Raw genomic sequence first — 27,697 nt, forward strand, 5'->3', positions numbered from 1 at the left:
TGGCTGGGCCTTGGTTAAGTTGAGATTAGATTTGTTATATAATATTATTATTTATTTATTTATTTTAGTGATTACTTGTTTAATGTGTTTTTTTTATTTTTTTTATTTTTAATTTTGCTTGTTATACGTTTGCCACATTATTTTCGATTATTTTGAATTTTTATTAAAACATGTATATTACTCGTCCGCGAGAGCGAAGAGTAAATTCCGATATGTAAAATGTATTCCGATATGTATGAGTATATTAAAATTTATATAAAGGAATCGATGTATCTAAGAGCAAAAAAGTGTAGAAGAGAAGAGTAGGTTCATAACGTGACTGCAAACGCTTACATGTCTTATCCTTTTTAAAACAAATTTTTAAATGTCTAAAAATAAATTAGATACATGCGATACATGCGCATAACCTATTTAAAGCTTTTAATATTAATAAATATTGAAGAATTGATAGGAAACTTTATTAAAATAAATTTTTATGCCTAATTAAATAATTATCGTTACATCACTTGATAAGTTGATACAAATTTTGAATTTCATATTAGTAGTAGAAGTATTTAAAAGCGACCTAATTCGTGAATTATGTTTTTCTTCTTCTTGTTTTTCCTCAAAATAAAACATCATCAATAGCAGGCAAACCGAAGATAGGGAAGAGGACTTCTCACTGGGCTTGTGGTAATAATCGTGTACTCTAGCGTATTTTCAAAGGAAAATTAATAAAATAATGATATTAAAACAAAATGGCAACGTGGACGCCCCTTTACATGGAAAAGGTCGGCCGCACGCCGTAGCATAATTAATTCAAATTTCTTTTTTAGAATTATTGAAGTTTTTTGCTTTCTTCTTCTTCTTCTTTTTTTTTTTTTCTGGCTATAATCAATCAGGAAGGATTATAGGATAGACGTTCGACTTGCAAATGGAGACGAATGAATACTTTACCAAGGAATATTGACCTACCTTTTTCTTTTTTGGCCTTAAATTGTTTGGTATAATTGTGAACGACATTTATTATCAGCAGGACCACGTCACTTGCCCCAAACACCTCCCAAAATGACGAGTATATTGGCTAACTGGTTTATAGTGTTTTTCTAAGATCCTTATAGTGCAAGCAAAATATAATTGCATCATTTTTGTTAAAACTAATCCCTTCTACGTGTGACGTGTAGAGTTAAATTTTGTAAAGGCTAAGACGCATGACGCATATGCAGGTAAAAAGTCAGCCAATGCATATGCTTCGATATAGTATAATAAATAAACATTGATACTTGAGAATAATGCGACTTTTTGATCGTACAAATTAGCTGGTAATCTTAATTTACCGTTCGATGAGAAAAGTAATTCGAAATTTATATTAAAAGTGACAAAAAATATGCTTTGTCTTTAATCCTTATAGAAATAAATGAAAATGCATTAAAGAAGAATGCAAAGCCTTATTATGACATAAGGACTGACTGCGCTCTATAAATTCAAATATATTGTCAATGTTCTCATAGTTACATATTTTTGGTTTTGTTGCATTTCATTGCATTTTGCAGTAAGTAATTTTTATAATTTTCAAATGAATTTTTAATATTTAAGAAAATCCGTAACTGAATAACATTTCATATAATGCATTATTGCTATGCTATTATATGTTATATGTATGTTATCAGCTATTGATTTATCGTATATATATATGTATAAATGTATGAATGTGTACAGAGAACTGTTATTGTTCGGGCAAAGATAACTCAATAACTGTTTGTCTATCTTCGAATACAAAACAAATAAATACATAAGATATTTATGTGGACACACAGTGTGATTGACCCATATCTCTCAATTTAATAAATACGATTCAATACAATTCAATTCGGTTCAGTTCAACTGGTTGATTCAACAAATTTAACACTTGCAGACAAACACGCACATTCATGTGTGTATGTGCATATATATAAGCATAGATATGATTATTTGCATACATATGCATACATATATGCGTACTATTTTATTTGGCTGAGTGTCAGTTATTGAAAAGATATCATTCGTTTGTTTCGTTTGTTTGTTTGCTTGATTATTTGTTGATTTGTGTCTTTCTAGTCTGTTTATTGGAATTTTATTTTTCCGTATCAGAGAAATAGAAATTTATTATTGTGATATCCTTACTAGCCAAACATACATGCATATATGCATACATGCCCATACATGCATAGACGATATCAATTTGATTGCGAACGGAATTTATTTTACATTTTATACAATTCATTGTATAAATGTTTACTAAAAAAATATATATACAGGTGTCCATGTGTGTAAACAATAACTGCATTGGTACCGACATATTTCGATTTACAAATTTATTCGATTTATCTCTCTCAAGCTGAAGATTTGAAAGACGATTTCCTTTTGACGTTATTTCTTCGCAATAACACAATATAGATATATTCCGATGGGCATATCTCTCTCACTCTTACTCTCTTACTCTCTTTCTATCTTTCTCGCTTCCTCACCTTGTATATGTGTTTGTCGCATTTCGTAAAGATAAAATGTGAAATTTTTCCAATTTAAAATTATTTCCTTTTTGGTCCTTGAATGAATGCAAAGTTTAATAAAATAAAATAAAATAATTTCCTAAAAATATGCTTACAAAATATTTAATATCTTTTTATCAATACTTTAAATATCTCTTAGAGAAAACTGCGCATGTAAGTTTTAAAATCAACTTTCACCCATAACTTTCAATTCGATACCAAACATACATTTTTAAGGTAATAACGATGAAGTTTAGTTTCTTCTTTTACCCCCAAAAAAAATTTTAATTAAAAATGCTGTGCCATACATATATAACTAGTAAGAAAATTAAATTCGATCGGGACCGAATCTTGTATACCCATCACCCAAGTCAAAGAAAAAAAATTTTCATATTCTATAATTTGGTACGGGCTCAGCTGATTTCTTCCATTTTCAAAATAAACATTTTTAACGTATAGGCACATCGGCGTTGTAGACGCGTCTTTTGAAAAGTTTAGGTCAATTCCAAATTCTTTTGCAAATTTTCAGGCGATATCTTTATTTTCGCTAAAGAATGCTCATCACAACTACTACAAAGTTACGCAAACATCCAGATGGACAGGCGAACCGGTAAACATGTTTAGGTGGATACCAAATTTGAAACTAGCCGAGCATTTATATACTTTATGTAGAGATTTTGAAATTTCTGTTTCTGTATTGGGAAAACAATTAAATTTTGATACACTATATTATTGGATGGGTGTGGTCAATTTTTTCCATTTTTGTATACAGATGCTATAGCGTCGCCCATAGAATACGCTTTCAAATTTTTGCACATTTATTTGCTATGGTTTATGAGTAAAGAGCAAACAAGCAATTTGTTATTCTCAATGAAAAGCAGAGGTGTTCTCAGTGTACGTGGTATTGTAAGTGTGTCCTTAAACCGATTTGGCCCATTTTTAATACCAACTTGCGTGCAAGAAGTTCCACTGTTTTTGCCAAACTTGAAGTCGATAGCTCCATTTTTGCGGCCGGGAGAATGTTTACAACAGACGATCAGAAGGACAGACGGACGTGCTTAAATCAATTTAGAATTTGATGCTGATCGAGATTATACAATATATATAATTTGCGGGGTCGCTGATGCTTCTTTCTGGTCGTTACAAACGTTTTGACAAAATGAATATACTCCTCATCCTTCGATGATGGGTATAAAGATATGTGGAATAGAAATAGAATCACGTTAACAAATCAAATCTTCTTCAATAGATTCGCATGATAACTTAAAAAGAGGAAGAAAATTTTCGAAATATTGTACTAGGAGTATAGAATTTATTCGATATTTTTAAATGATATTTTGGAAACGAAATTAAATCCCTTATGCTTAAAAAACTTACTTACACTTACATTACTTGAAATTTTTTTCAATGGCAATAAACTCACCTTTCACGAAGTGATCAGCAAAGCCAAAGCTCTGCCTGTAACTCTATCCGGCGAATCCCCCTGCGCTGAATATATCCCCGAGTAAGATCAGTAATTTTGGCGTTTTACTTGCTATAGTAGCTTTATGCAAATGTATGTAAAATCCATGAACACTTCTTATGAAGCTTTTGAAAATTTGTCGGTTCATAGATCTTTCTGTCATTTTGCTCATGCTGCAGGTTGCAATTTTTGCAATATTTCAAAGTAACTTGGTAAACTGGCACGTATACTGAACCAGACTATATTTACGATCATATATCTATATAACCGATTATTTTGAAAAAGCCTTTTATAAGAAAAAATTATTAAATTTTAAAAATATCTTGACTGCATTCTTAATTGATGTGAGATATTTCGGATCGAATATGCGAATTATTTATGCATTATCCTCCATAAAACCGTTCCTAACCAAGCCAAGCCTTTTTATGGCAAAAAGTTGTAATTTTTAATAGTCCATTATGAATATTATTGGTTCATAATAGTATTTCGAACTGAAGATCAATTGTACGAAATTTGGACAACATAGATATATATTTTATATCCCAACTTATATGGAAGGATTCTCAAGGAAATTAACCCTTAATGCACGAGCAAAGTCTATTTTTTCGCGAAAAAAAAATGAAGAATTGTATAAGACGTAGCGCGGTGTAGAACCTTTAATAATCATCTTTGCCGTTACTCGTTCTCTTGTTTTTCTTAGGAGCATTTTGCTTAAACACTATATAAATGTTTTATTTTCCCCACAAGTCTACGAAACAGAATTGGGTTAACAAAACCAAAAGTGTTTGTTTTCGTTGCTTCTGCCCTTCAAAAACTTATTAATTGATTTGTTTTTTAATTATCTGCTTGAAGGCTTTTAATGGCAGATTCAGTTCATCGAACTTTTCTCTTTTCTTTTCTTGTGTTGCCCTTTCAGAATATTTTTATGAGAAAATATCAGAACCACTTTGTTTAATCTTCAGCGATTGCGCGGCCGTAATTTTATTTATTTGTGTCGAAAATCATCTAAACGAACAGCGCTGATGACTGATCAAATCGATTCACGGTCCTTTCTGATTGCTTTGTACTTTTCATTTTGGTAAATCATTTTTTTTTTTTTTTTTTTTTTTTTTTTTAATCATTATGTATATAACAATCCTTTTGAAGCAATGAACTTAAAGCAAACTCTCGCTATTATAAGTATTGAGTTCACACAACAAGTCTAGCAATTCAGAAGTCGAAAACACTACAGTGGGACATGTGGCCTACTTATTCATATAACGATTTATCAGAGCAAGGTTTCATATGGAGACTCTTCTTACAGAGTAGTGTTCGGGCCAAAGTTAAATTTCATCAAAATATCTTAAAAATTTGCGAACACAAGGAAAGAAAGTAATTCTGAACCGATCGATATAATAAGAGGTCGATTTATCTCAAGTCATTCTGGCTAATTCTAATCATCCTAAGCTTCTCACTAAGGAATTCCTGGCACTTTCCATCAGACTATACAATCATATACATATAAGTAAAATGTAGGGAACTAGATTTCCGGCAGCTAAGTAAGAAAATATTTTCTATTTTTCACTGCAGAATTCAATCCGTCTCTCTCATTTCGATGCCTTTGTCACAGCACGATTTGTTAAAATTCTCGAAATATATTTCAATTTCGCCAATAAACTCGTCCTTTGATCCGAATCTGTTTTGCTAAGGTATCCCTTTGTTGTAACAGTTATTGAGAGTCTGATTTTAATAATGGGATGGGTCGTGGGTGGCAGCAATACAAATTTTAATTCATGCGATTCCGGCAGTGCTGCGAATCAATAAGACATTGTGATGCTTATTCTACGGCGCATAAACGCGTTACTCATATGGCGAACAGCTTCCATGCCTTTTGACATCTTTCGTAAGTCTTTTTATACCCATCACCGAAGCAAGAGGGGTATATTCATTTTGTCAAAACGTTTGTAACGACGCAGGAATGAAGCATCATATATTCTTGATCAGCATCAAATTCTAAATTGATTTACGCACGTCCGTCTGTCCTTCCGATCGTCTGTTGTAAACATTCTCCCGGCCGCAAAAATGGAGCTATCGACTTCAAGTTTGGCAAAAACAGTGGAACTTCTTGCACGCAAGTTGGTATTAAAAATGGGCCAAATCGGTTTAAGGACACGCTTACAATACCACGTACACTGAGAACACCTCTGCTTTTCATTGAGAATGACAAGTTGCTTGTTTGCTGATTACTCATAAACCATAGCAAATAAATGTGCAAAAATTTGAAAGCGTATTCTATAGGCGACGCTATAGCATCTGTATACAAAAATGGAAAAAATTGACCACACCCATCCAATAATATAGTGTATCAAAAATTAATTGCTTTTTCGTTTATACGTTTATAACGCGCAGAAACAAGATTCGAAAAACAAACTTTCCTTCATTTACAAAGCAATAATTGATTTCTCAAGACCCCAAAATAAATTATTCCAAGTTATAATTTGAATTTCGCATAAGTTGAAAAATTTTATTTTTAAATTTCGCTTTTCTCAAATACTTAATGCTTCTTTTAATTATGGTATAAAAATTTCAAAAAGGAAAAAGAAAATCTATGAGAATAGGAAAAAAACCTTTCATTGTTGTTTTCGTTGTTGATTCATTTCTGTTCACATCAGAATTCTATAAATAGGCCAAAAGAGTAATGAAATGTGAATCTGTAGGCTGTGTGTGAACAGAAAGGCATAAATACTATCTACACACTATCTACATTTTCTGCATATGTGGATATGGAAGTAAGTGTACCTTTGCTTAAACACATATCGCTTCGCACATATTAACATGTATATCTCCTCCTAACAAGTCATCAGCTTCGTTCTATATGAGTCTTTTCATTTTTTTTTTTTTTTTTGTTTTTTCTTCTTTTTATTACTATTATTATTATTTTTCTTCATTTTCTAATTCTTTCGTTTTTCCCTTTTTCTCTTTTTGTGTTATATCGCATGCTTTTTATACCCATTATCATCGTAACGGCATACTAGAATCGTTGCTTAATTTATAACACCATCAAGTTATGAGTAAATTTTCGAGGAGTTTTTTTTTTTTTTATATAAAAATTATTCTTAATGGACAAATCATCAAATATGATCAGTCCAATTTATCATATATCTGTTTGCTTGTCCGTCGGTATATCGGAATTTTCCATTTTTTTTTTACTTTTCAACTTTATCAAATTGCTTATGCATTTCAAAATCCCAATATATATTATGGGAGAAAAAAAGGTTTTGCCTAAGTGTAGGCAATATTTTAAGCATATTTTCTTGTTGTAACTATTCATCAAAAGATTTTTCTACGTTTTATTATTAAATAAATCTTTTGAAGAAATGTTTTGTGATATATACATTTTTTTTTGTTTTTTTGTTTCTTTTTTTTTTTTTTTGTTTTGATGGGTAACTGCGATTCGCTTTGAAAGGCATACGGTTTTCTTATTTGCCTTTTTTTTTTCCTTTCTTCTCTCATTAAAATGGGATTCAACTCGTGTCAACCGTGAACAATCAGTGAAAGAATTGGAACACTGTGCTTAATAAGGTGGAAAATATATATATGTATATATATATATATGTACGTATAACGATAAAAAGATGTATATTTTGATGCAGGTATAATACAGTAAAAAATATGCTACCGCCAACGTACGTTTGCTATTATTATACTCGTATATAAGATTATTGAAAATCGTGCAAATCGTTTTTGTTTTTTGTATTTTTTTTTTTTTTTTTTTTTTCTTTTCGTATTAACGTAAATAAGGCGAAAAACAAAAAAAATTGCAAGTGTAATAAAAAAAAATTCTTAAATACATCAATTTAATTTATCTGATTATATAGGGAAAAGATCTAGGATTCGAATTGCTTGAAAACGAAATTAGTTATTTAGTATCATCATCTTTTGTTATGACTTTTTTCCACATCACTGTGTGAACTACTTTGCATTTGCATTACACACACTGTGCGCCCACAATTATAATTCACAATTTTCTCTCTCTTACATAAAATATGTAATATTTTTTCTCTTGTTGACTCTCCTCCGTTCTTAGTAAGCTGACTCATAAATGAAAGTGAAGATTATGAGTGAGTGGACTGGTTTAGATATTATATACATATGAACATACACATCTACTATATATTAATTAATATGTATATAGCTTGACGCTGTTTAAAATCTTCATAGCGGATGCAGATATATTTTATATATAGTTTTTTAGAGATCTTCTTGATTATTATTATTATTATTATTATTATGAAGTGCTAAAGAAATCAAATCATAATTCAACTTTTAGTCGAATTATGGGAAAACAATACATATGGAGTGCGTTTTGCGATTCGTTTCTCTAACATTTCGTAATAAATGATGATCGTTTGCCTTTCTTTAAACGCACACATGTCATCCATTGTAATTACGAACTGCCTTTTGTCAAACCGAAATCTGTGTGCAACGGGCGTTCATCACATTACCATTTTAAATTCCATTACAAGTTGACATTTAAGAAAGTTTTTATCCATCCGCTTACCGACACTTACCGACATACTCGTAAATAATATTTTTGCATGTTGTGAACTCATTTTCAAATGTTGCGATTTTTCGCGAATACACATCACTAGACGGCAAGAACTTCCCCCCCGAAAGGCAAATCGCGCCTGTTTAGCTTGCTAATCGCCGCTATTTCAGGCAGATATACTATAAGCATTCAATTAAATGAATATTAAGACTTATTGTCATTTCTATATATATTACACATATAAAGCAAAATTTTATTACTATTTTTTTATTAAAACTATTTTTTATAATAATTATTTACAATTGTTGTAGGAACTCTTTTTTAATCGAAAACATTTAAAAAAAGAAGCATAGAGGATAAGAACGCTGTAAATGCTATTAGGCGAATATTCGGATACTCACTCGCTAAAGAGCGAACATACGAAAATCGTTGATGTTCACTAATACAATAGTAAAAGGAAAGCAATTTTACATGAATTGCTTGAATTTTTGAATCGATAACCACTGAAGATATTAAAGTATTCTTTTTGAAACGTGGTTTAGGAAGTGGTCGAATAAATTCTCATCGAAATGTAATTTAATTTAAAAAATGTAAATAATCAATGTAATACGGTTAGTAGGGCGACGGACTGATGAACGATTAAAATTAAATTGACTCAAACTCTTTAGTTTTATTTAGAGAATATGTGAACTATATATCTTCGGTTCTTAGAAGTAGAATAGCAAGACTTTTATACCCTGAATCTTTCGGATGGTGGTGATGTACCGAACAAAAAAAAAAAAAAAAAAAAAAAAAAAAAAAAAACAAAAAAAAAAAGAATTGTTCCTATAAACTTAGATGTGCTCTTAAAGAGACTAGATTTACAATAATTATCCATACAAACAAACATACATATATAAATACAACATATGGTGTACAATATACACACATATGCATATATGGAAGCTAATATTAAGCCGCCCTCTAAGGCCAGCATAAACAAAATGGAAGATCGAATTGTTGTTAACATTGCCAATGATTTCGAAACTCTCTAATAATTATTTTTACAAATTAAAAACAGAGAAAAAAAAAAAAACTATATTTATGCAAAAATAATATAAAACTAATAATAAATTCATTAAATAAATATGTGAGTTGAAGACAATAACGATATCAAGTGCATGGAATTTTCAATTAAGACGTTGTTATATAAAAAAATTTAATAAAAGAAAAATAAAGTTTTTTTTTTTTTTTTCTTTCTTTTTTTCCTAATATTACATTAAAAACTAAATCACAGTTTAAACTTAACAAAAAAATTATATATGTGTGCAAAAGAAGAAGAGGAGAAACAATTTTAAAGAAAATTTACATAACAATTAAATAATTTTTAATTTTTAAGAAGAAAAGAGAATCATCTGTGAGGACAATAACTAAAGTAAGGAAACAATTTACAATGCAAAGAATAGAAGCGACGAGGATCAGCTTTAAGATCGAAACCATCAATTTTAATAACATTCCATTGATTTTTCATAAGGGCGTAGCTAAACGAAACTTGATCTTGAAACGTGTCGGGCCTTATGAATTCCATCGGTTCCAAATGTGAATGAAAATTATCGACTACCGTCAATGGAACTTTTAATAGATGCTCTAAAAGGAATATACGAGAGAAAAAAATAACAAGCAAAAAAAAAATAAATAAATAAATAAATAAATAAAATAAACATTGAGACTTTTGCATTAAACGACAATCACTTACCAATAATGAAACCCATGGTAACATCGTCCGGAAATCGTATTTTATCTCCTATGCTTATGAATTTACCACCACCTGCTATGGGTAACATTTTCAATGTTAAAGCCCTACTCAAACAGAAGCCAGCACCACCTGTCGCAAACCAAAATGTTATTTTCTTATTCAGCGATGTATTCTTCTGCAAAGACAATAAGAAAAATGCCCTTTAATGAATAAGTTGTAGAGGAGCAAAAAACAAAAAAAAAAAAAAAAACACAAAAACACACAACACAAATCTTTCCTTATTCAATAACCTTCGCTTAAAAAAAAAAAAAAAAAAAAAAAACCATATTGAAAACGTTCTATATATTTAATGAACCTCAAGTATAAAGTATGAGCAAAAATTCTAAAAGCTTCAAGAGCACTCTCCCATTATGTTTGTTACCTTTGAGTAAGTAATTTAATATCATCGTAAAGTACGTTTATTCGGTAATTTAGTAAATCATCAGTAAAGTATTATGCGTATGTAATACCTTTCTTTACTCTCGAAATGCTCGAATTTAATCCTTTTTACCTTTGATGGAATACACTTTAATTACTTCCACTTAATTAGTTTAAGTATGTTCTTCTCTTTGCCCATATAATTTTCATTATATTATACTTTGATGTGTAAATGGAGCGGACCCCATCCCATCAAGTCTCCCCATACGCGTTTTTTTGTTTAATATTTCAGGTTTTAAGCTTGGACCAGACCATGCATGCATGTTATTCAAAATTCAAATTTGTTTTCTTTCCCTTTATCTTACGTCACGGCTAAATGAATATTTCAAAAAACTTATGCAAAAAAAAAAAAATGCACTATGTAACGTGCTTGAGTGAATAAGCAAGCGCCCGGAAAGTAAAAAATCGAAGAATGTTAAATTCATTCCAAGGCAAATTGCAAAAAATCGACCCCAATAAGTCTTATAGTTTAGTTAGATTTAAGAAATTTTCCTACATTTTTTATATATATATGCAATAAGTCGGCCGGTCGGTCGGTCGATCAATCTGCTAAATAGAAATAATTGTAAATTTTATTAAATTTCAAATACAAGAAATGTGAAGGCGCTTGTGAAGCTTACAATAAATAAGGAAAATGAAGTTTAAACACTCTCGACTTACACTGTCCAAGTGAATCTCTAAAGGTGATGAAATGCTCGGTTTACCCAGATACCAATCAACCGAAGGACTATATTCATCCAATAATTTCACTAAACGCGGCACATTAACGTAGTTATCATCGTCGAAATGACAAAACCATCTGCAAAAAAATTAAAATAAATAAATTAATATGAAAGTCGTGAATACTCTTAATTAATTTTAATTTAATTTTAAATTTAAATAATAAATAAATTTATTATTCCCTTTTTAATAGTTAGACGACATGAGTAGCCGAGTAGGCGAGAAACGCGACCACCAAGTCTTCAAATCGCAATACGGTCAAGTTTTCTTTACTCTTAGCGCTCAACTGAACGCTCAATTAGCCGATTGTGCACACGCCCACCTGACAGCGACCATCTACCTTATCGCTCTCTCTCTCTCTCTCTCTCTCTCTCTCTCTCTCTCTCTCTTACCCACCCTCTTCCCGACCATTCCCGCATTACAGGAATTGCGAACATACCCTGAATGATAAGTTATATGCTGAAAGACGAGCACATTATCGAGACGCTTGGTCTGCTTGGCAGTTGCCGAAATGTTTTACTTGGTAAAACATTATTAAAATTTAGTATTAAAGGTCAAAAGTTAGTTAACATATTGAATGTGATGTGTGTTCAGAAAATTCCTAAATTTCTTCATATTATCCCCAAAAAGTAGGGGAGCACCGTATGCCGATCCAAATTTTTCCTTTTAAAAAAAAAAGAAAAAAGCACCCGATGAATATATAACGTTTAGTATGGTGGGTAACACAAATTCGCCCCAATTTAAAAAAAATTTCAAACAAACTTTATTCTGCTTTTCATTTTTATTGTTATTTTTTCCTTTTACGCTCAATTAATTTTTTAGGTTTTACTTAATATTTTTTCTTCTTCTTCTTCTTCTTCTCCTTCACTACCTGCCAATTGAATTGAAATATTTTATATATGTTGTTGTGTTGACTCCAATAAAACAAAATAAAAGGAAAAAAAAAAAATTGTTAAATGATATTTTTTTTCATCATATTTTTTTGTTTTTTTTTGTTTTTTTTTTTTTTTTTTTTTTGTTTGGTTAAATGATTTTGCCTTAAAATGAAAATATCTGAAAAAAGCTTAAAGTTTTATGTTAATCCTATACTTAAAAAAAAGTAAGTAAAGGGAAAAAGGAAACAATTTTACCAAATGCGTTAAAAAACCAATGTCATCATCATAATCAAAAAAAAAAAAACAAAAACAAAAAGGGACAAACAGCTCAAATCCTATTATAAGGAAACTCGATACCTTCGCTTTAAGTTAATTTCTCATTGTGTTAATCATGATGACAGTAAAGTCGTAAAGGATGCTGTCAGCATATGCCTTATATACATAATTAAAGAATAATTCATATTAATTTGTTTAATTACAAAATTTAAAAAAAAAAAAAAATTAAATTTTTGAAAAAAAAAAATGGTTCTTTCTTCAAGTTTTTTATACATTTGTGGTACCAGGGTAGTTAAGTTGTTCAGATAAATTCGCATCTTATTATGCCGATTAATCAAGAATCACTCTCCTCATTGATTTAAGCTTGTCTGTCCCTCTGTCCGTTTGTCTATTATGTTTTCTCTTGTTCCACAGATCGCAAAATTTGAAAATGATTCGAATCTGATCAGCTTACCGATCATTTCCTATAAAACGCCTTATTTTGAAAAGTCTTCATATGAATAACCTTAGGGTAATGTAGGGTATTTAATGGTGCGTGACGATTTTTATGGAGAGAGTTTAAAAACGATTTTTACGACTAAATAATAAATGCGGTTGCAGTAAATAAAATAATTCGCTGACGCTTCTAATAGCTGAGATTGCGTTAACTTAAAATTTTATTGATTTTAAAAATGATTTCGGTCCAATTTTTTAAAAACGAGCAGTGTGTGGTGCTGAATAAAACTCTGACTTCTTGATTTGAAAGTCCTACCCTTAAGTTATACGTATTATATAAACTATCACGCGAAAAAGTCTATAGAATAGCTATTTGAAGCTTCGAATTGCGCCACAAAGAAATCCAATTCGCGAGCGGCTTTTACTTTTCCTGATTAGTTCGAAGGATATCGCTGCTCAATTGTAAATGCATTAGGATATCAAAAGCCAAAATAACCATAACACAGTAGTAGTAGATGAACCAATAATATCGACGATAATGCTGAATATCCATAGCGGGCCCATTTTCGGGGACAAACATATCACCTGAACACGCCATGTTATGGTTTATTCCAAACTCTATCGAACCATAACTAAGGAAAGTTGCCAGCAATGACTCATGCCATTAAGACGTAAAGCGGAAGCGATATGCCAAAGCCGTGATATAGTTCGCTTTCAGTATAAAGAAATTCGTCCACATCTACTAAAACTCTTTACTTTCCCTCCCTCTTTTTCCGGTGTCGATTAACTACCGCCAGCACATAATTAAGCAGCCTATCTACTTGTTTGCCGGCGTCAGCATCTTGTGTCAATCGTGTTCTTTTAGTAGGAGTTCATCCAAGCAACGAGACACAGAACAAACGCTGTGTAATGAATAACTCGAGACCTCATTAAAATATATTTGAATGGGGTAGAGTAAGCTTTAATACCAAAAATAATAAATAAACCCTTTCTTTCGATGGTCTCAACGTAGAAGAATCGCTCATCTTTCATGTTCTGGGTATGAGAATAGAAAACAATGCTCGTTGGACAGAACATGCTTTCGAAACCAGTTTCGAAAATACTTCACAATGGCCGATAGTCGCACCATTTGTACCGTCTATATCCAGCCAAAATTAGTGTATAGCCCGCATATGTAACACAAGATCGAATACAACGAAAAGCTTAGGTGCTCATAATAAACGAAGTCTTGTTCAGGACTATCAATATCGTTGAGCATCGGCGTAATGTGTGGCTGTGCTGCCCTTATAAACAAATAGATTCGAGGCGGAAGTGTTCTATGACGATAAAAAAGATGTGTCCATCAATGAAATTCTACAACAGGTGTACGTGTATCCTTCTCAGCGCCCTCACCCGGTCGTTCAGGAGTTACCTGTATACCATAACTCTCTTGAACAACCAATTAGCAATGATCTTCCTAACCGTATCCGATGTCTCCACTTTCAAGTCAAAGTCATTCAAGAGCACTGCTCGCTTTTTTCAACCCAGTATTCCTGTGCTCATCGTTATCAGCAGACATTGCTTCTTCCGATTAATAGGGATTTCGACAGATGACTTATTGTCTGTTGAAACTCGGTTTCAAATTTGTCCCCCCCAAAAAGGCGAACCAAGACGAACTAAGTTCCACTTTCATTCATTAATTCTGGTAATTTTTTGAAGAGTAGGAATGCCTAAACATTCGATCATTACGATCGGTATGCATTTAAGCACCTAACCTAGTTTGTGTCTTCTGTTAAGGAAGAAAGTATCGGGAATAAGTATACGGCTTTACGAAAACTTGATTAGATGCCAGGACTCATTTTAATTAAACAATAATCGCAATTCATTTCTTTATTTTTCTTCTCTCTTACTTATATCATATCGCATGTACTCACCACCTGGGCATCTCTGACAGATACTATGTCTTATCAAAATTTTTCTTTTCTTTTCTTGTCTTTTCTTTTCTTTTTCCTTTCGAAATTTGTAAGTCCATTAAGCATTTCGATACGATAGTTAGTTAAGTTAAAAGTTAAGTGAAACATTTAAAACTTCATGACGTAGTGCATTTAAAATTTCACGCTGTCTCTTTACTATCATATGATTCTCTGTAAAAACTTTTCTTTAATTTCGTGTGCGTAGTGTGTATGTATGTGTGTGTGTGTTTAGCATGAAATTGAGAATGCATTACAAAAAGAATGCTTGCTTATTAACAAAGATGTGAGAATTTGAAATGATTACAAAAACTGAATACGCATCGTTTCGTATTTTGAAATATTCAAAAAGATTTCAGTTAAAACATTTTTGATTAGACTTAAGCTCTTGTATAATATTCGTGTGTTAATATTAATAGTATAGAACAGAAAAAATGATTACCATGCAGCATTTACTGTTCATAAAAGTAAAACACTTATGAAATTGTTTTTTTTTTTTTTTTTTTTTTTTTTTGTCTTTCAAGTACATTTCCACCGAAAAATGATCGTGTGACCATCCGTTTTATTACGTTCCGCTCTAAATTGTGGTCGATGTCAACAAAACTTGAAATGTAAAAATGAAAAAAAAAAAAAAAACAACAACAACAACAACAACAAATTCAAATGAATTGAAATGGACTTGTTTGGCCACACAATTATAAAAGCAACCAAAATTGACACTAAACAACGTATAGTAAAAATTCTTTCATCGAATGCAAGGCAGGTGGAAAATACGGTGGCGGGTCATCAGCAACCGGATTTCTTTTTTTTCTTTTTTGTTTCTTTTTTTTTTTTTTTTCTTTTACTAATAATAGTCAAGTATCAGTATATATATAATATTAAAATACATTTTTTTGTAGATATGCTTACTTACTTTTTGCCACTCTCTAGAAATACATCGAGTTCGGCCGACATTTTACAACATAAGGCCTTGCGAAAATGACCCTGCGAGCAATTTGTGTTAATTAGATGACCATCTGTAAGAGAATAAAGATATGAAACTTTTATTTCAAAACAAAAAAAAAAAAAAAACTATGTAAAGATAATTATTTAGGTTAAAAGGAATCTGTATTAAGAGCTCAAAAAATGACATGCACACACATACATACATAATCACATTAATATTTTATACAAAAAAAAAAAAATAAAAATAAAAATAAATAAATAAATAAATAAAATAATTATTCATTAAAATTCCTTTCGTCGAGTTTCAATCATTATGAGTCTGTCCCTTTGTCTGCCCGCTTATCAAGCAAAGGTTTTAAATTTCTTTCACTCTATTATTGCTGCTTAAATAGTATTTAAAATCCACAAAAACATTACGCATTAAAATGAAATTGAAAACATTAATTAAGAGGCTTAACGAGAGGGAGAGATACGGTCGTATATAGGTATGCTTGTAGGTGCGCCTCTAATGAGCTAAACATTATTGAAATATTTTAAATCGCTTTATCGCCAGACAATCGCCTCTGAGAATGACATCACAACACATATTAAAAAAAATTTAAGTGACCACAAAATGATAAACAAGAAAAATATGTAAACCTTTCAATATAATATTCTCCCGTAATCATGACTAAACACAAACTCGATACATATACAATCAAAGCTAATCGAATGTCCAGCACACTCTTGTCGCTGCTATTATGATCAGAAAGGAAAAAAGAAAAAATACAACAACAACAACAACAACAACTAACGAAAACGAAAAGTCTTTTAAAAGAAATTTACACAGTTTATGCTTTTTCGTCCTAATCAAAATTCCAGTAGTCATGTTGTGTGTGTGTTCGATGACGGCTTTCAAAAAATGCGACAATAAAGGATTTCTTTACTGTGTTTCTTGCTTATTATCTTTTCATTTTTTTCTTTTTTTTCTTTTTCTTCCATTTTCATATACAATGAATGCATAAGGAAAGCGAAACGAAGAAAAAAATAAGTAAAAAAAATAATTGGTTTCAGATTTCGAGCTTGTGTAAATAAATGTATATCATCGAAATCTATAGAGGACGGGAGAAGTGAAACTACTCCCCTACTAAGATAATAATTTAAGATCAAGCTTAAGGCTAAGATTCAACGTAAAATATTTAATAATAATTTTTATCTTACTATTACTATGATCGCTTCGCATTTCTAAAATTTATATTTTCTATATCAGTGCAATTTAAATGGGTATCCATCTATAAATCAAGTTAATAACACAAAACCTTTCCTTAAATGTCACCTTTGATAATTAGGCAAACTCAACGTCCTCACCTTGCGAACAAAAGTTTTTACATCAAATATTATTCTATTCATCACCGATGCAGCTTCAACACCAACAATAACAGGTAAGAAAATTCTATGCGACAAGGACCGAATCTCTCGTATACGCATCCATCATTTCTTTTATTTGTTACCCATATCGCTTAATCCATCAAATCGCTTTAACTACGATATTCATTTTAGAGTTAACCCATTTTTAAGCAGGTAATACATCTTCATTTGAGGCATATACAAAGTAGTCTTAAACATTCGGTCCTGTTTGCCTTATGATAAGATAAAGCATAAATCCTCAAAAAAGTGAAAAAAATAAAATCTTATTAATCGACTTTGACTTTGCGCGCGCATAGCTGGACCTAAGGACCTAAAGAGTAGAGTGTTTCGTAAAGTAAATGTGGAAAAATTCAGCAAAAATCCAAAAATTTAAAAAAAAAACAGAGTTGCATTTAGTTTAGCCTCCACTGCACGCTTCGGCTTTGATCGATTTGGCTCATTATCAATACCAACTTGCGTGCGGCAAGTTCCAATATTTCCACCAAATCTGAAGTCGATATATTCATTTTTGCGACCAAGAGAGTGCCAACAATACACATTACATAGACGGACAGACGGACAGACATGGCTAATCAACACGGAATTTCACGCTTATGAAGAATATAGCTTTTCTCTTGGTTGTTGCATACGTTATGGGAGAATAGAAAATGAGTCCAACCCCATCTTACAGTGGTGGGTACAAAAAAAAAACATTTCTCATAGGATAAAAGAAAACTGGAACATCTTATGGGATCTGTTTCTTATATAATCTCATTATAGAAGAGATTTTGAGTCCAATAGGATGTGTGGGTAGAGTAGCATTTACATATCCCTGTTAGATGTCCTCACTACGAATTTTGGATGGGATAAGATCCAACTAAATCTAACCGTCCGCTGAAAAGAGGCGAACGAACATTTTTTTCTTTCATCTTTTTATTTTCATTTAATCGGTTTTTAATTATTCCGTACAGTATTCACATTTACATACATATATATAAAAGATTGCAAGGCAAAATATAGCAAAATGGAGCTAAACTTATGAAATATTTCCCATTTAATTATTTAGGTTTTTTTTTTTTTTTTTTTATGAGATTTTTATGTCTGATGAACTTCATTTGACAGCCATAAAATTCGGACATGTGGATATAAATCAAAATTTATAAAGTATAAAAGAATAGAAAAATAACAACAACAATGAAAAACCAATTTATGAACAAAGACAAGAATCAGTTTCGATGTTAATGCAAAATCAAAAAGAAAAGACAACAAAACAAAAATGTAAATATGTTTTGCATAAATAACAGCTTAGTGTAGACAGAGGAAATTATAGGTAGTTTCGGCAAATCAATCGCTTCATATATAAGCACGCGTATATTTAACCGCTTGCTTATTACATATATGTTATGATTTAAAAATATTATCGTCCGGTTGATCGAGATCAAAGTGTTTTTGCAACTTGTTAAACGCCAAGCAGTCGTTAATGCAGGTTTTGTGCCCATTTCGCAAGTTTATCTCTACGAATAAAGGTTATTCAAGATTCGACCTTAGCCGGGTATAGCATTGACTCTCCCTTGTTACTTTTTAATGAGTTTTATCTCATTTTGCACGGATATTTCTTTTTAGAAGCTCTCCTCTATAGTTATTCATCAAAGAGCATACGCACACGCACACACACACACACACACACGCACACACACACAGTAATTGCTTTCTATCATACTTGGCATCGGCCTAAGCGAAAAAAAAAAAAATAAAAATAAATAAATAAAATGAAATAAAATAAAAATAAAAATAAAAAACAAAAAAAAAGAGAGAAAAAAAAAGGAAAAAAGCAGCTTAGCCTCTACATACCTGCCAACGTGGCCTTAATACCAAACTAATTTGCTATTTTTTACGTTTTTGTTTTGCTTCATACCTACATACGGACATAAATGAATTTTGCGTTTGCATGTATGTAAACCTGAATGTAGGAAAAATTCCAATTTAGTTTCACATCAAACTGCTCCGCCTACTTGACCGCCTAATTCTGGCCACTGTTGTGCAAAAGAAATAAAGGCTTATTTGCTTCTTTTTTTTTTTTTTTTTTTTTTTTTTTTTTTTTGTGCCAAGCCATGCTGTTAACCAATATTCCAAGCTCTCTGGCTATTGAACGCATTTTGAGTAACTTTTACACACATAGTCAGGCACACACATTATACAAATTCTGCTACTACCGCCACCTCCACAACGGCATTGTAGGCAATTATTTCGGTAGATTTTGTTTTTATTTTCATTTTTATTTTCTTGTTATTTTTATTATTTTTTTTTGCTTTTTAAGTTTTTAGTCTTATTTTTGGTGGAAAAAAAAAAAAAAAAAAAAACTCTAAGCTAAGTTTAAAGCTTCATTCATTGCTACTTGTATACGAGCAAAACACAATAATATAACAATAACAACAACCATTAACCAACAACATCTAAGACGATTGCTATTAGTTCAACTTGCGGTTGCTGCTAACGCCCGCTTACTGTGGCAGATATATTAAATGATTATTCCCATGACCGCGCACGTTTGATAACAAACTGTTGGGTTACTTAGTGCGGTATTTTTTTTATTTTTTTTTTACGTTTGTGTGGGTGTGTATATATATATACATATATATATATATATATATATATACATATATATATGTTGTTGTCTCTTTTAGTGTACCTTAGTATGCGTATGTATAAAGAGTATAATTTAAATTTTGTATATGTGTAAATGCAATATTGTTGTTGCTATTCTTGATGTTTATTTTCTTCGGTTTTTTGTTTTTTGACCCGTTCCGATATACATTAAAATTTGTGAATATCGCATAAAAATTCATTAAAGAACAAGAAACAAAATAAAATATTCGGTTACGATCCTTTTTAACAGCTTAAGTTCTTGTCGTTTTTGTGCGTTTTTTTTTCCCCCTCTTTTTTAGACGCCGTCGCTGCTCAGTATTTATTGTATTTTCGTGTATTTTAATTGAAATATTTTTCAAAATGAGTTTTTTTCTTTCTGTCTTTTTAAACAGAATTTTTCGCTTTTTGTTTTATTATTAATTCGGCTTTCGAAAGGATATTCGAAAGAGAGAAGAAAAAAAAATTAAATCAATAAATCTGAAATATTTGAATCTTAATGAGGTTAACTGAAATTGCTTTAAAGGTGTTGCGTCATACAGCGTTGTTCTTGCCCATTGAGGATAACTAAATCAATTTTCATACATTCGGACATTAAGAGATTTATTCTACGGACGAGTTAATTGTCTTTGCCCAGTTGTAAGACAAACGCACAATAGTTCTTCATCGATAGAGTTATTGCTTATGATTGATATTTGAGAAATCGAAAAATCAACTGTGGATTGAATTTATGATCGTGCGATCATCACCTATGATTTACATGCATTTTCATCACTAATTTTTTTTATTTTATTTTTTTTTTTTATTATCTTTAAAGAAAGAAGTCAATTATCTAAAGACAGTCAGCTGGCGATCCCTGTCTAATTTCATTCATTCATTTTCGTTTTTTGTGTTTAATCTCATGCAATATTTTCGTCGCTAAATACTTGCATTTGCTATGAAATATTTTGTGTGTTTCTGCGGAAAATTATTTATTGCTCTTCAATAAAGCATTTAATTACGTCTTCCTTTCTGTTACCTTCAATAACGTATTGTGGGTTTCCCCTTCAAGGGCTAACACTCGTGCCATGCAGTTGTAATATCCAAGATGAAGTAATGAAAAAATGTATAACGAGCTTTAGGCGAATCCTTAACGATTCGTACTTTAAATGATTCGGAGGAAAAATGGTCGGTGTATGAACGTGTCGTACTCTGAACTACCGAGTAATTGAAAAACTGATCGTTCAATTCAGTTCCATAACATAGACGATATAAAGTTTCAGTTCAGTTCAATTCAGTTCAATTACTACAAACGTTTTATCTATGGCTGAACGTGGCATCGAAAGCATAAAAAAAAAAAAAAAAATTAAAAAATAAGAAAAAAGGATATTTGGATAAATTCTTGAACAAGGTGTGACCGCTAAAATGAAAACAATATTGTTTTGTCGGTTCGCTTTTTTGATAGGACCTTAAAACCATACCGTGCTTTAGTAGCCTATTTAGGATTATTGTCATCATTTCCATTGAATTTCTTTCTCAGATATGCTCTGGAATTTCTGTTGGAACTGCACCATAATTGGTACAATGTGCAAATAGGATTGTGCGATGGCCTTATAAGGACGGAGAGGATAATACTTGCAATTAGAAAAACCGAGTATAACCCAATCGTTTTGATTTAAAAGTTTTTCTTTAGAAATGGCTTACGGTTCAAGACCAGGTTCTATCAAGTAGCAAAACATTTAGTTCATTAGCCCTATTTCGAGGCATCACTATCGAAACGGATTTAAAGCATGATTTTATTTTTATTTTATAAATTTTTTTTTTTCTCAATTTTCATACTCTACCCTACACATTTGTGCTACAATGGTATATTAAGTTTGTGCGAATGTATGTAGCATTCAGAAGGACTTGAGATCAAACCTTGTCTGTCCGTCTTGTTTTCCTTCAAAGTTTTTAGATATTTTTTTGAAATTTTGTACATGGACGTCTTTTGTTCCCAGCGCGAAGGCTATTAAAAACGGTTTGAAACTTGGATGCTGTCCGTATTTTGAAAACTTTTATAAATAGCTGTGCAAGGTATATTAGGGAGGGGGCGCGTTCCGCTCTAATCCTTTTTGCTTGTTTACGATGTGATGTAAATTCATTTGTATTTCGATTTAATATTTGGAAGGAGAAAAGCAATTGTTTCTGTTCAGCGCTGACTTGATCGGAATTTTAATTTTGCATATGTGCAAATACATGCTTTGCCTTTGTCAATTAATGTGTACACTTTGCATTTCTTTATAAGGTTTTTAATTATCTTTACTTACTTGTCTTCTCTTCAAAATATGGATCATTTGTATCCGTAAAAAACCAAGTCTGCAAAAAATAAAATAAAGCAAAAAGGTAAATAAAAAATAAAATAGAAAACCGAAATATAAAAATTAAAAGAAAATTAAAGAGAAAAAAACAAAAAACAAAAAATTGCAAAATTGCAATGTTATTCAAATAAAGATCTAGGAAAGCGTGTATACGTAGTGCATGTTGTGCTGGTTAAGCTCACATTTGTTTCCCTGGAAAACTAACTGACATAATAATCAACGAGCTAAGTAAAAATGACGACAGTTTTGTCTATGATACCAAATATAGTACAATTTGATGAATAGATATTTCTCTAAAGACAAGAAAGCAAATATATATATATATATATATATATGCATTTTTCTTTTTTACAATACATTATCGGGCAAAACTAAAATAAGTATTTCGGGAAAAAAGGGTGGAAAGAGAGGAAAAGGGAAAATTGAATTTGTCTAAGCGATCCACTTGGAGGCTGATCGCACAGACTCAAAATGTTATTTATTTAAATTGTGTATAAAAATTAAAAAAATAAAAAACCAGCTGATGCTGTTGTGTCGCTTAAAATATTTTAACAAGTCGTAAATACTTGCACTTCATGCACTTCATGTTTTGAAAACGTTCGGCACTTTTGATATTTTTTTTGTTTTTTTTTTTTGCTTATATCACAGGAACCTTTTTTATGTGCTCAAGCGGTGAGTAGGTATGGCAGTTGGAACTCTACACTGAGTGCACATTTCTACGCGAAGATTTCTCTTTCGTTCGTGATGATGATGATGATGATGATGACGATAACAATGCTTATGACAAGCTAAATGAAAAATTTCGGAATCTAGGGTTTGCAAGGCTTCAATTATGATTCTCTTCAAAGGGGCAAACTTTACATTTACATTCTCATCGAACGTGATGCGATCAATTTTCTCAAATGATGAGAAAGAGATATTCTCTTGCCTCTTGTCTCTTGATACAGTTAGATATAGGATACGATTTGTGTTAATCTGATCTCTGTTCGAACGACTGCCGCAATTAATGATAAATTTTCTTGTATATCAACTGCGAGAATCACAATTTCCATATGTAGTGGTGCGAGTTCAACAACTTTAAAGCGTCTAATCAGGTACATAGATTGCATACCAGTTTTATGGGGAATGGGCAAATTCGTGAAAGCTTCCAATTACTCTTTAAAGGGCCTTTATTGCGTATGTATTTTAATTTGAGAAATTTGAAAAGCGGTTTCGCAGTTCGCATATCGTGAGAGTTGAGCGATAAGAGAACAGAGATGGTTGATGATTTTGAAAAGATTAATGAATCAATTCATGAATTCGTTCCAATATTACGCTTATACTTTAGCATTATTCGGCAGTGTATGTATGTTCGACTTCAGCATATAAATAGATTTGACAACTTTATTTAAGTTTAACCAACTACTATAACAACTATGAATCAACGTGTGCGCACTTACGTCTGTATGACTATGCACATCTATGGTAAGTTAGGAAAGAAAAAGAAAAAGAAAAAGAAAAAAAAATGCAAGATTTCCTTCAGCCATTCACTTAGCTCAGCCGTTCAGGTTGCAACTGTTGCCGAAAGAGCAACCAACAGTCAATGCATGCACCAGGTATTCATACATAACCGTACACATGAAAATGTTAACATTTTTTTACATACGTTTGCATGGGAATGTATTGACAGATAGTTGCTTTTCTTTTTCATTCTGTTTCTTTTTTATTGGCTTTTCTGTCAATTGTTTAATCTTTGTTATGTTTCAATTTCAATTTTTACTACATTTTGTCGTAATCAGTAATGTAATTAATCATCGACAACATGAAAATTGATCAAAGGTTTCAAATATCTGCTACCGGACGATTCGCAAATCGCTTCGGCGATATGAAATTTGTACAATGAATGACAAATGGAAAAATTGGGTCAATTTAATTGCAATTCTGCTCTACTAGCGGAATTACTAACGAAAACCAGCAAAAAAAAAAAACAACTTTTCTTAACTGTTGCACATTTAATTAATCGTTGACACAAACATTTATACATATATATATAGCTATGAGAAACTCAAAATACCTTTTTATTATATCTTCTCACATAGTTCTTTTGAGGTCATACGGAGGTGGCTATTGTAATAATGTTTTCTTTTATTTATTTATTTTTTTTTTTATACCCTACATCACTTGTGGTATGTGACCTACATCACTTGTAGTACAGAGTATACCAAGTTCGGTGTAACACGTAGAAGGGCTTAAGGTAGACCTACCTTTTATTATAACGATTAATGCAGAATCATTTCCTAAATCCAGCTAAGCTTATCTGTCCACCTTATGTCTGCCTACGAAAATTTGTGTTCAAGCTACAGGTCGCAAGTGTTGAGATATTTTGATGATGAAGTTGAGTACAGTGACGTGCTTTGATGCAAGGACAAGAGCTTTTGGAAAAGCTTCGCGTCGTTTTACTTTTCCGACCAAGAAAATGATTGCCGCAGGCAGACGCGCGATCACATACGGGCGGACAGTCACATGTAGACGGATGCAGAATTCCACAACTTTCAACTTCTTGGTCATTAATACACAATACACATGAATTGTATGAATGAATGAAACAATTATACATTCAGATGTGTAAGGAAGAAATGAAGGAACAGAATGCGTATATGCGGGGCTATTCATTTTGTGATCCCGAAAATATGTGCAATCTGAGTAAAATTTGAATCAAATTTTTCTTTCAAAAAATATTTTGTCCTCCACGGGCCAGCTGACAGGATTGGATTCGTTTGAGAAAATTTTCCAGGACTTGTCCGCACCTAGCGACCCATAGTTTGGCCATAACTTGTAAGATATTACTTATCAAAGCGTCAACAGTTTGAAGGTTCGTTCGTTGGGTTAGCTCTATTTCTAATGTTTTTGCAAAAAAATTTCTTATTTACTAAGGAATCATGTCCTTACGAACATTTTCAAAGTCCTTTCCCTTTTTTTTTTTTGGCTGGTAGAGTGACGTTCGTGCTGTTTTTAAGCCGAGTCTACAAACGATAATAAGACACAAGGATATTTCCTTTTTCAAAAAAAGTTAATCAAAATCAATGGGCCAAAATTGGTAATAACGGTTTAAGCTATCAAATCAAAAGAACACTTTTCGACATTGAAAATCATTGATAGTTTAGTATCTAACTGCCTAAGTAAAGAAGTCAATGAAAAAAGTTTAAATTTCAAGATTATCGCAATTATCTTAAAACCAAGGCTTAAATGTACGAAAGACAAATTCTCGACTCAGATCTGAAATCAAGAAAATTTTTGCAATCGTCTGAATCCTAAAGCTTCGATTCTTTCGTTTGAAGTCATGAACATTGTTCGGAACTATGTTTTCTTATGTATGCCATTGAAAGTCATTCTTTCAGAGATGACCGCTAACGATATCGTAGATGTACATGACGGAGGAAAAAATCACAAGTAAAACAAGTAAAAAAATAAGTAATGTGAAGAGAAAAGTTTCAAATTGTTTGGCAAAGAGCTATGCATTTTGTTTTTGCTTTGTTATTGAAAGCCAGCCGCCATTAAGTGTCTCACTTATGCCAAATTAAAGATAAATTTGTTATATGAAAAAAATTAAAGTTTCTTTTTTTATATATTTTCCTCCTGCAGATCTTTTGTATTAACATTAATGTAAATATTTCGAACGATTTATGCGAGACGTTGACATATGCTTTCACTTCGTTCATGTCAATTACTTGAGTACTCTGACGTTATATTTAATTCTCTCGAATAGATTGTTTACAAGTTTTTACTTATTTTCATTTAAAATAATTAAAGCGTAACGAACATTAATTGTTTCACATTAGTTGATAGTCAAGTCTTGAGACCAATCTATACAGACATCTATACATGTAAACACAATTTCTTAAGAAAAACTCAAATAAAAAGCAAAAAAAAAAAAAACAAAGGAGCACAAGTGTAAAATCATGCAACATATGCATTTAATACATAAACATGTCAATGCATTGTTTAAGTGACATAGACCCTTATTCATGCCTATTGAAACTATCCTGTGCAGTCACAGTAATAAAATGAATTCCTACTAAAACATAATAATAACGCAGCGCAGTGCAGCGCAGCGCAGCCAATCCAATCCAATATCTTTGCTTTACGAAAAGAAAAAAAAAAAAAAAAAAAAAAAAACGATGCTGTAACAATCGTATCAACCGCCGCCATATGTAAATGATTTTCTTTAGCCAAATGAATTTATTTCATAAATAAATGACAGCAAAGTAAGAAAATCGTGTGGAAAAAGCGAAATTGTTCAGCGATAAGAATGTCGTGAATAATGAGAATTTATGAGCAGCCCTTAGGAATTTTTCTCAAGTAATATTAAAAAGGAAAATTAAATCTGAGGGATATTTTTCAATTTTTTTGTTTGGCGGGGGGGGGGAGGGGAAATAATTCAAATGAATATAAATTATTTTCTTTTCTCTCTGTCTCTCTCTCTCTCTGTCTCCGTCTCTGTCTCTCTCCTTACAAACATATTCAAAATTATAAATATGCTCTAAACGGTGGGAAAATATTAAAATTTATTGATTTTTAAAAGTGTATTTAAAAAACAAAAAATATATATATATATATATATATATAAGAAAAAAGAGAAACATAACAGCAATGATAATAAAAAACTAAAACTTAACCTCGACATAACCGCAAAATGACTATTTTAACCGACTAATAAAATATATGAATGTGTGTACGACTAAAATAATTATTGTACATAATTCATGCACGCACACTGTACATTTAAGAAATATATATGCATTTTTATGTTAGCCAGGTGACGTTGTAATGGTAATGGCCTAAGAGTTTATATGTGACTTTTTGAAAAGGGAAATGCACCCTTGTGCACCCTTTGCAATGTAACCGCGTAAGAGTTTATAGTTTTCAAATAGTGTTAATGACATTTTATATTTCCGTGTGAGTGTGAGTGTGAGTGCGAGTGTGCGTGTGCATGTGTTCAAATGTTAAAGTTTTGTTTTATTTTAGTTTAATTTCATAAATAAAACTAATTAAATTTTTTGTTGTTGTTTTTATTTTGTTTTGTTTTGTTTTATAAACAAAGGTTAAGGTTTCGATTTTTCAAACTTTTTTTCTACAAATTTGTTTTTCAATTTTCATTACAACTCAGCAATAACAACAACAACAACAACAATAATAATAATTTATTTAACGAACAAATTAGCAACATGCATTAAAAAGGCATAGGTATAGTCCGCAATTGTCGTATGTCGTATGGTTTGAAAAACTTTACTTTTTATATGGATAATGTTTCCGCTTAATGAAATGTATACTAATTGTGTCGTCTCGTATGTAACACTTAACAGTGCTCCGTGAAGATTCCATTAAACGTATATCATATATATATATATATATATATATATATATATATATATATATATATA

At 31.3% G+C, this 27,697-nt stretch overlaps 1 protein-coding gene across 1 annotated transcript in view; it reads right to left on the reverse strand.

The window, feature by feature from the left end:
- Window positions 1-9,811: 9,811 nt before the first annotated feature.
- LOC119645008 (fringe glycosyltransferase) overlaps window positions 9,812-27,697 on the reverse strand; it is a 36,124-nt gene continuing 18,238 nt past the window's right edge. Inside the window, exons 4-8 of the mRNA XM_038044762.1 lie at window positions 22,227-22,275; window positions 15,878-15,980; window positions 11,370-11,508; window positions 10,233-10,407; window positions 9,812-10,123 (exon numbers count right to left, since the gene is read on the reverse strand). Of these exons, the coding sequence (XP_037900690.1) occupies window positions 9,888-10,123; window positions 10,233-10,407; window positions 11,370-11,508; window positions 15,878-15,980; window positions 22,227-22,275 (702 nt within the window). The 3' untranslated portion in view covers window positions 9,812-9,887. The remainder of the gene's footprint in view (window positions 10,124-10,232; window positions 10,408-11,369; window positions 11,509-15,877; window positions 15,981-22,226; window positions 22,276-27,697) is intronic.

The sequence above is a fragment of the Glossina fuscipes genome, unplaced genomic scaffold, assembly GCF_014805625.2.
Source record: "Glossina fuscipes isolate IAEA_lab_2018 unplaced genomic scaffold, Yale_Gfus_2 1, whole genome shotgun sequence".
Lineage (NCBI taxonomy): Eukaryota > Metazoa > Arthropoda > Insecta > Diptera > Glossinidae > Glossina > Glossina fuscipes.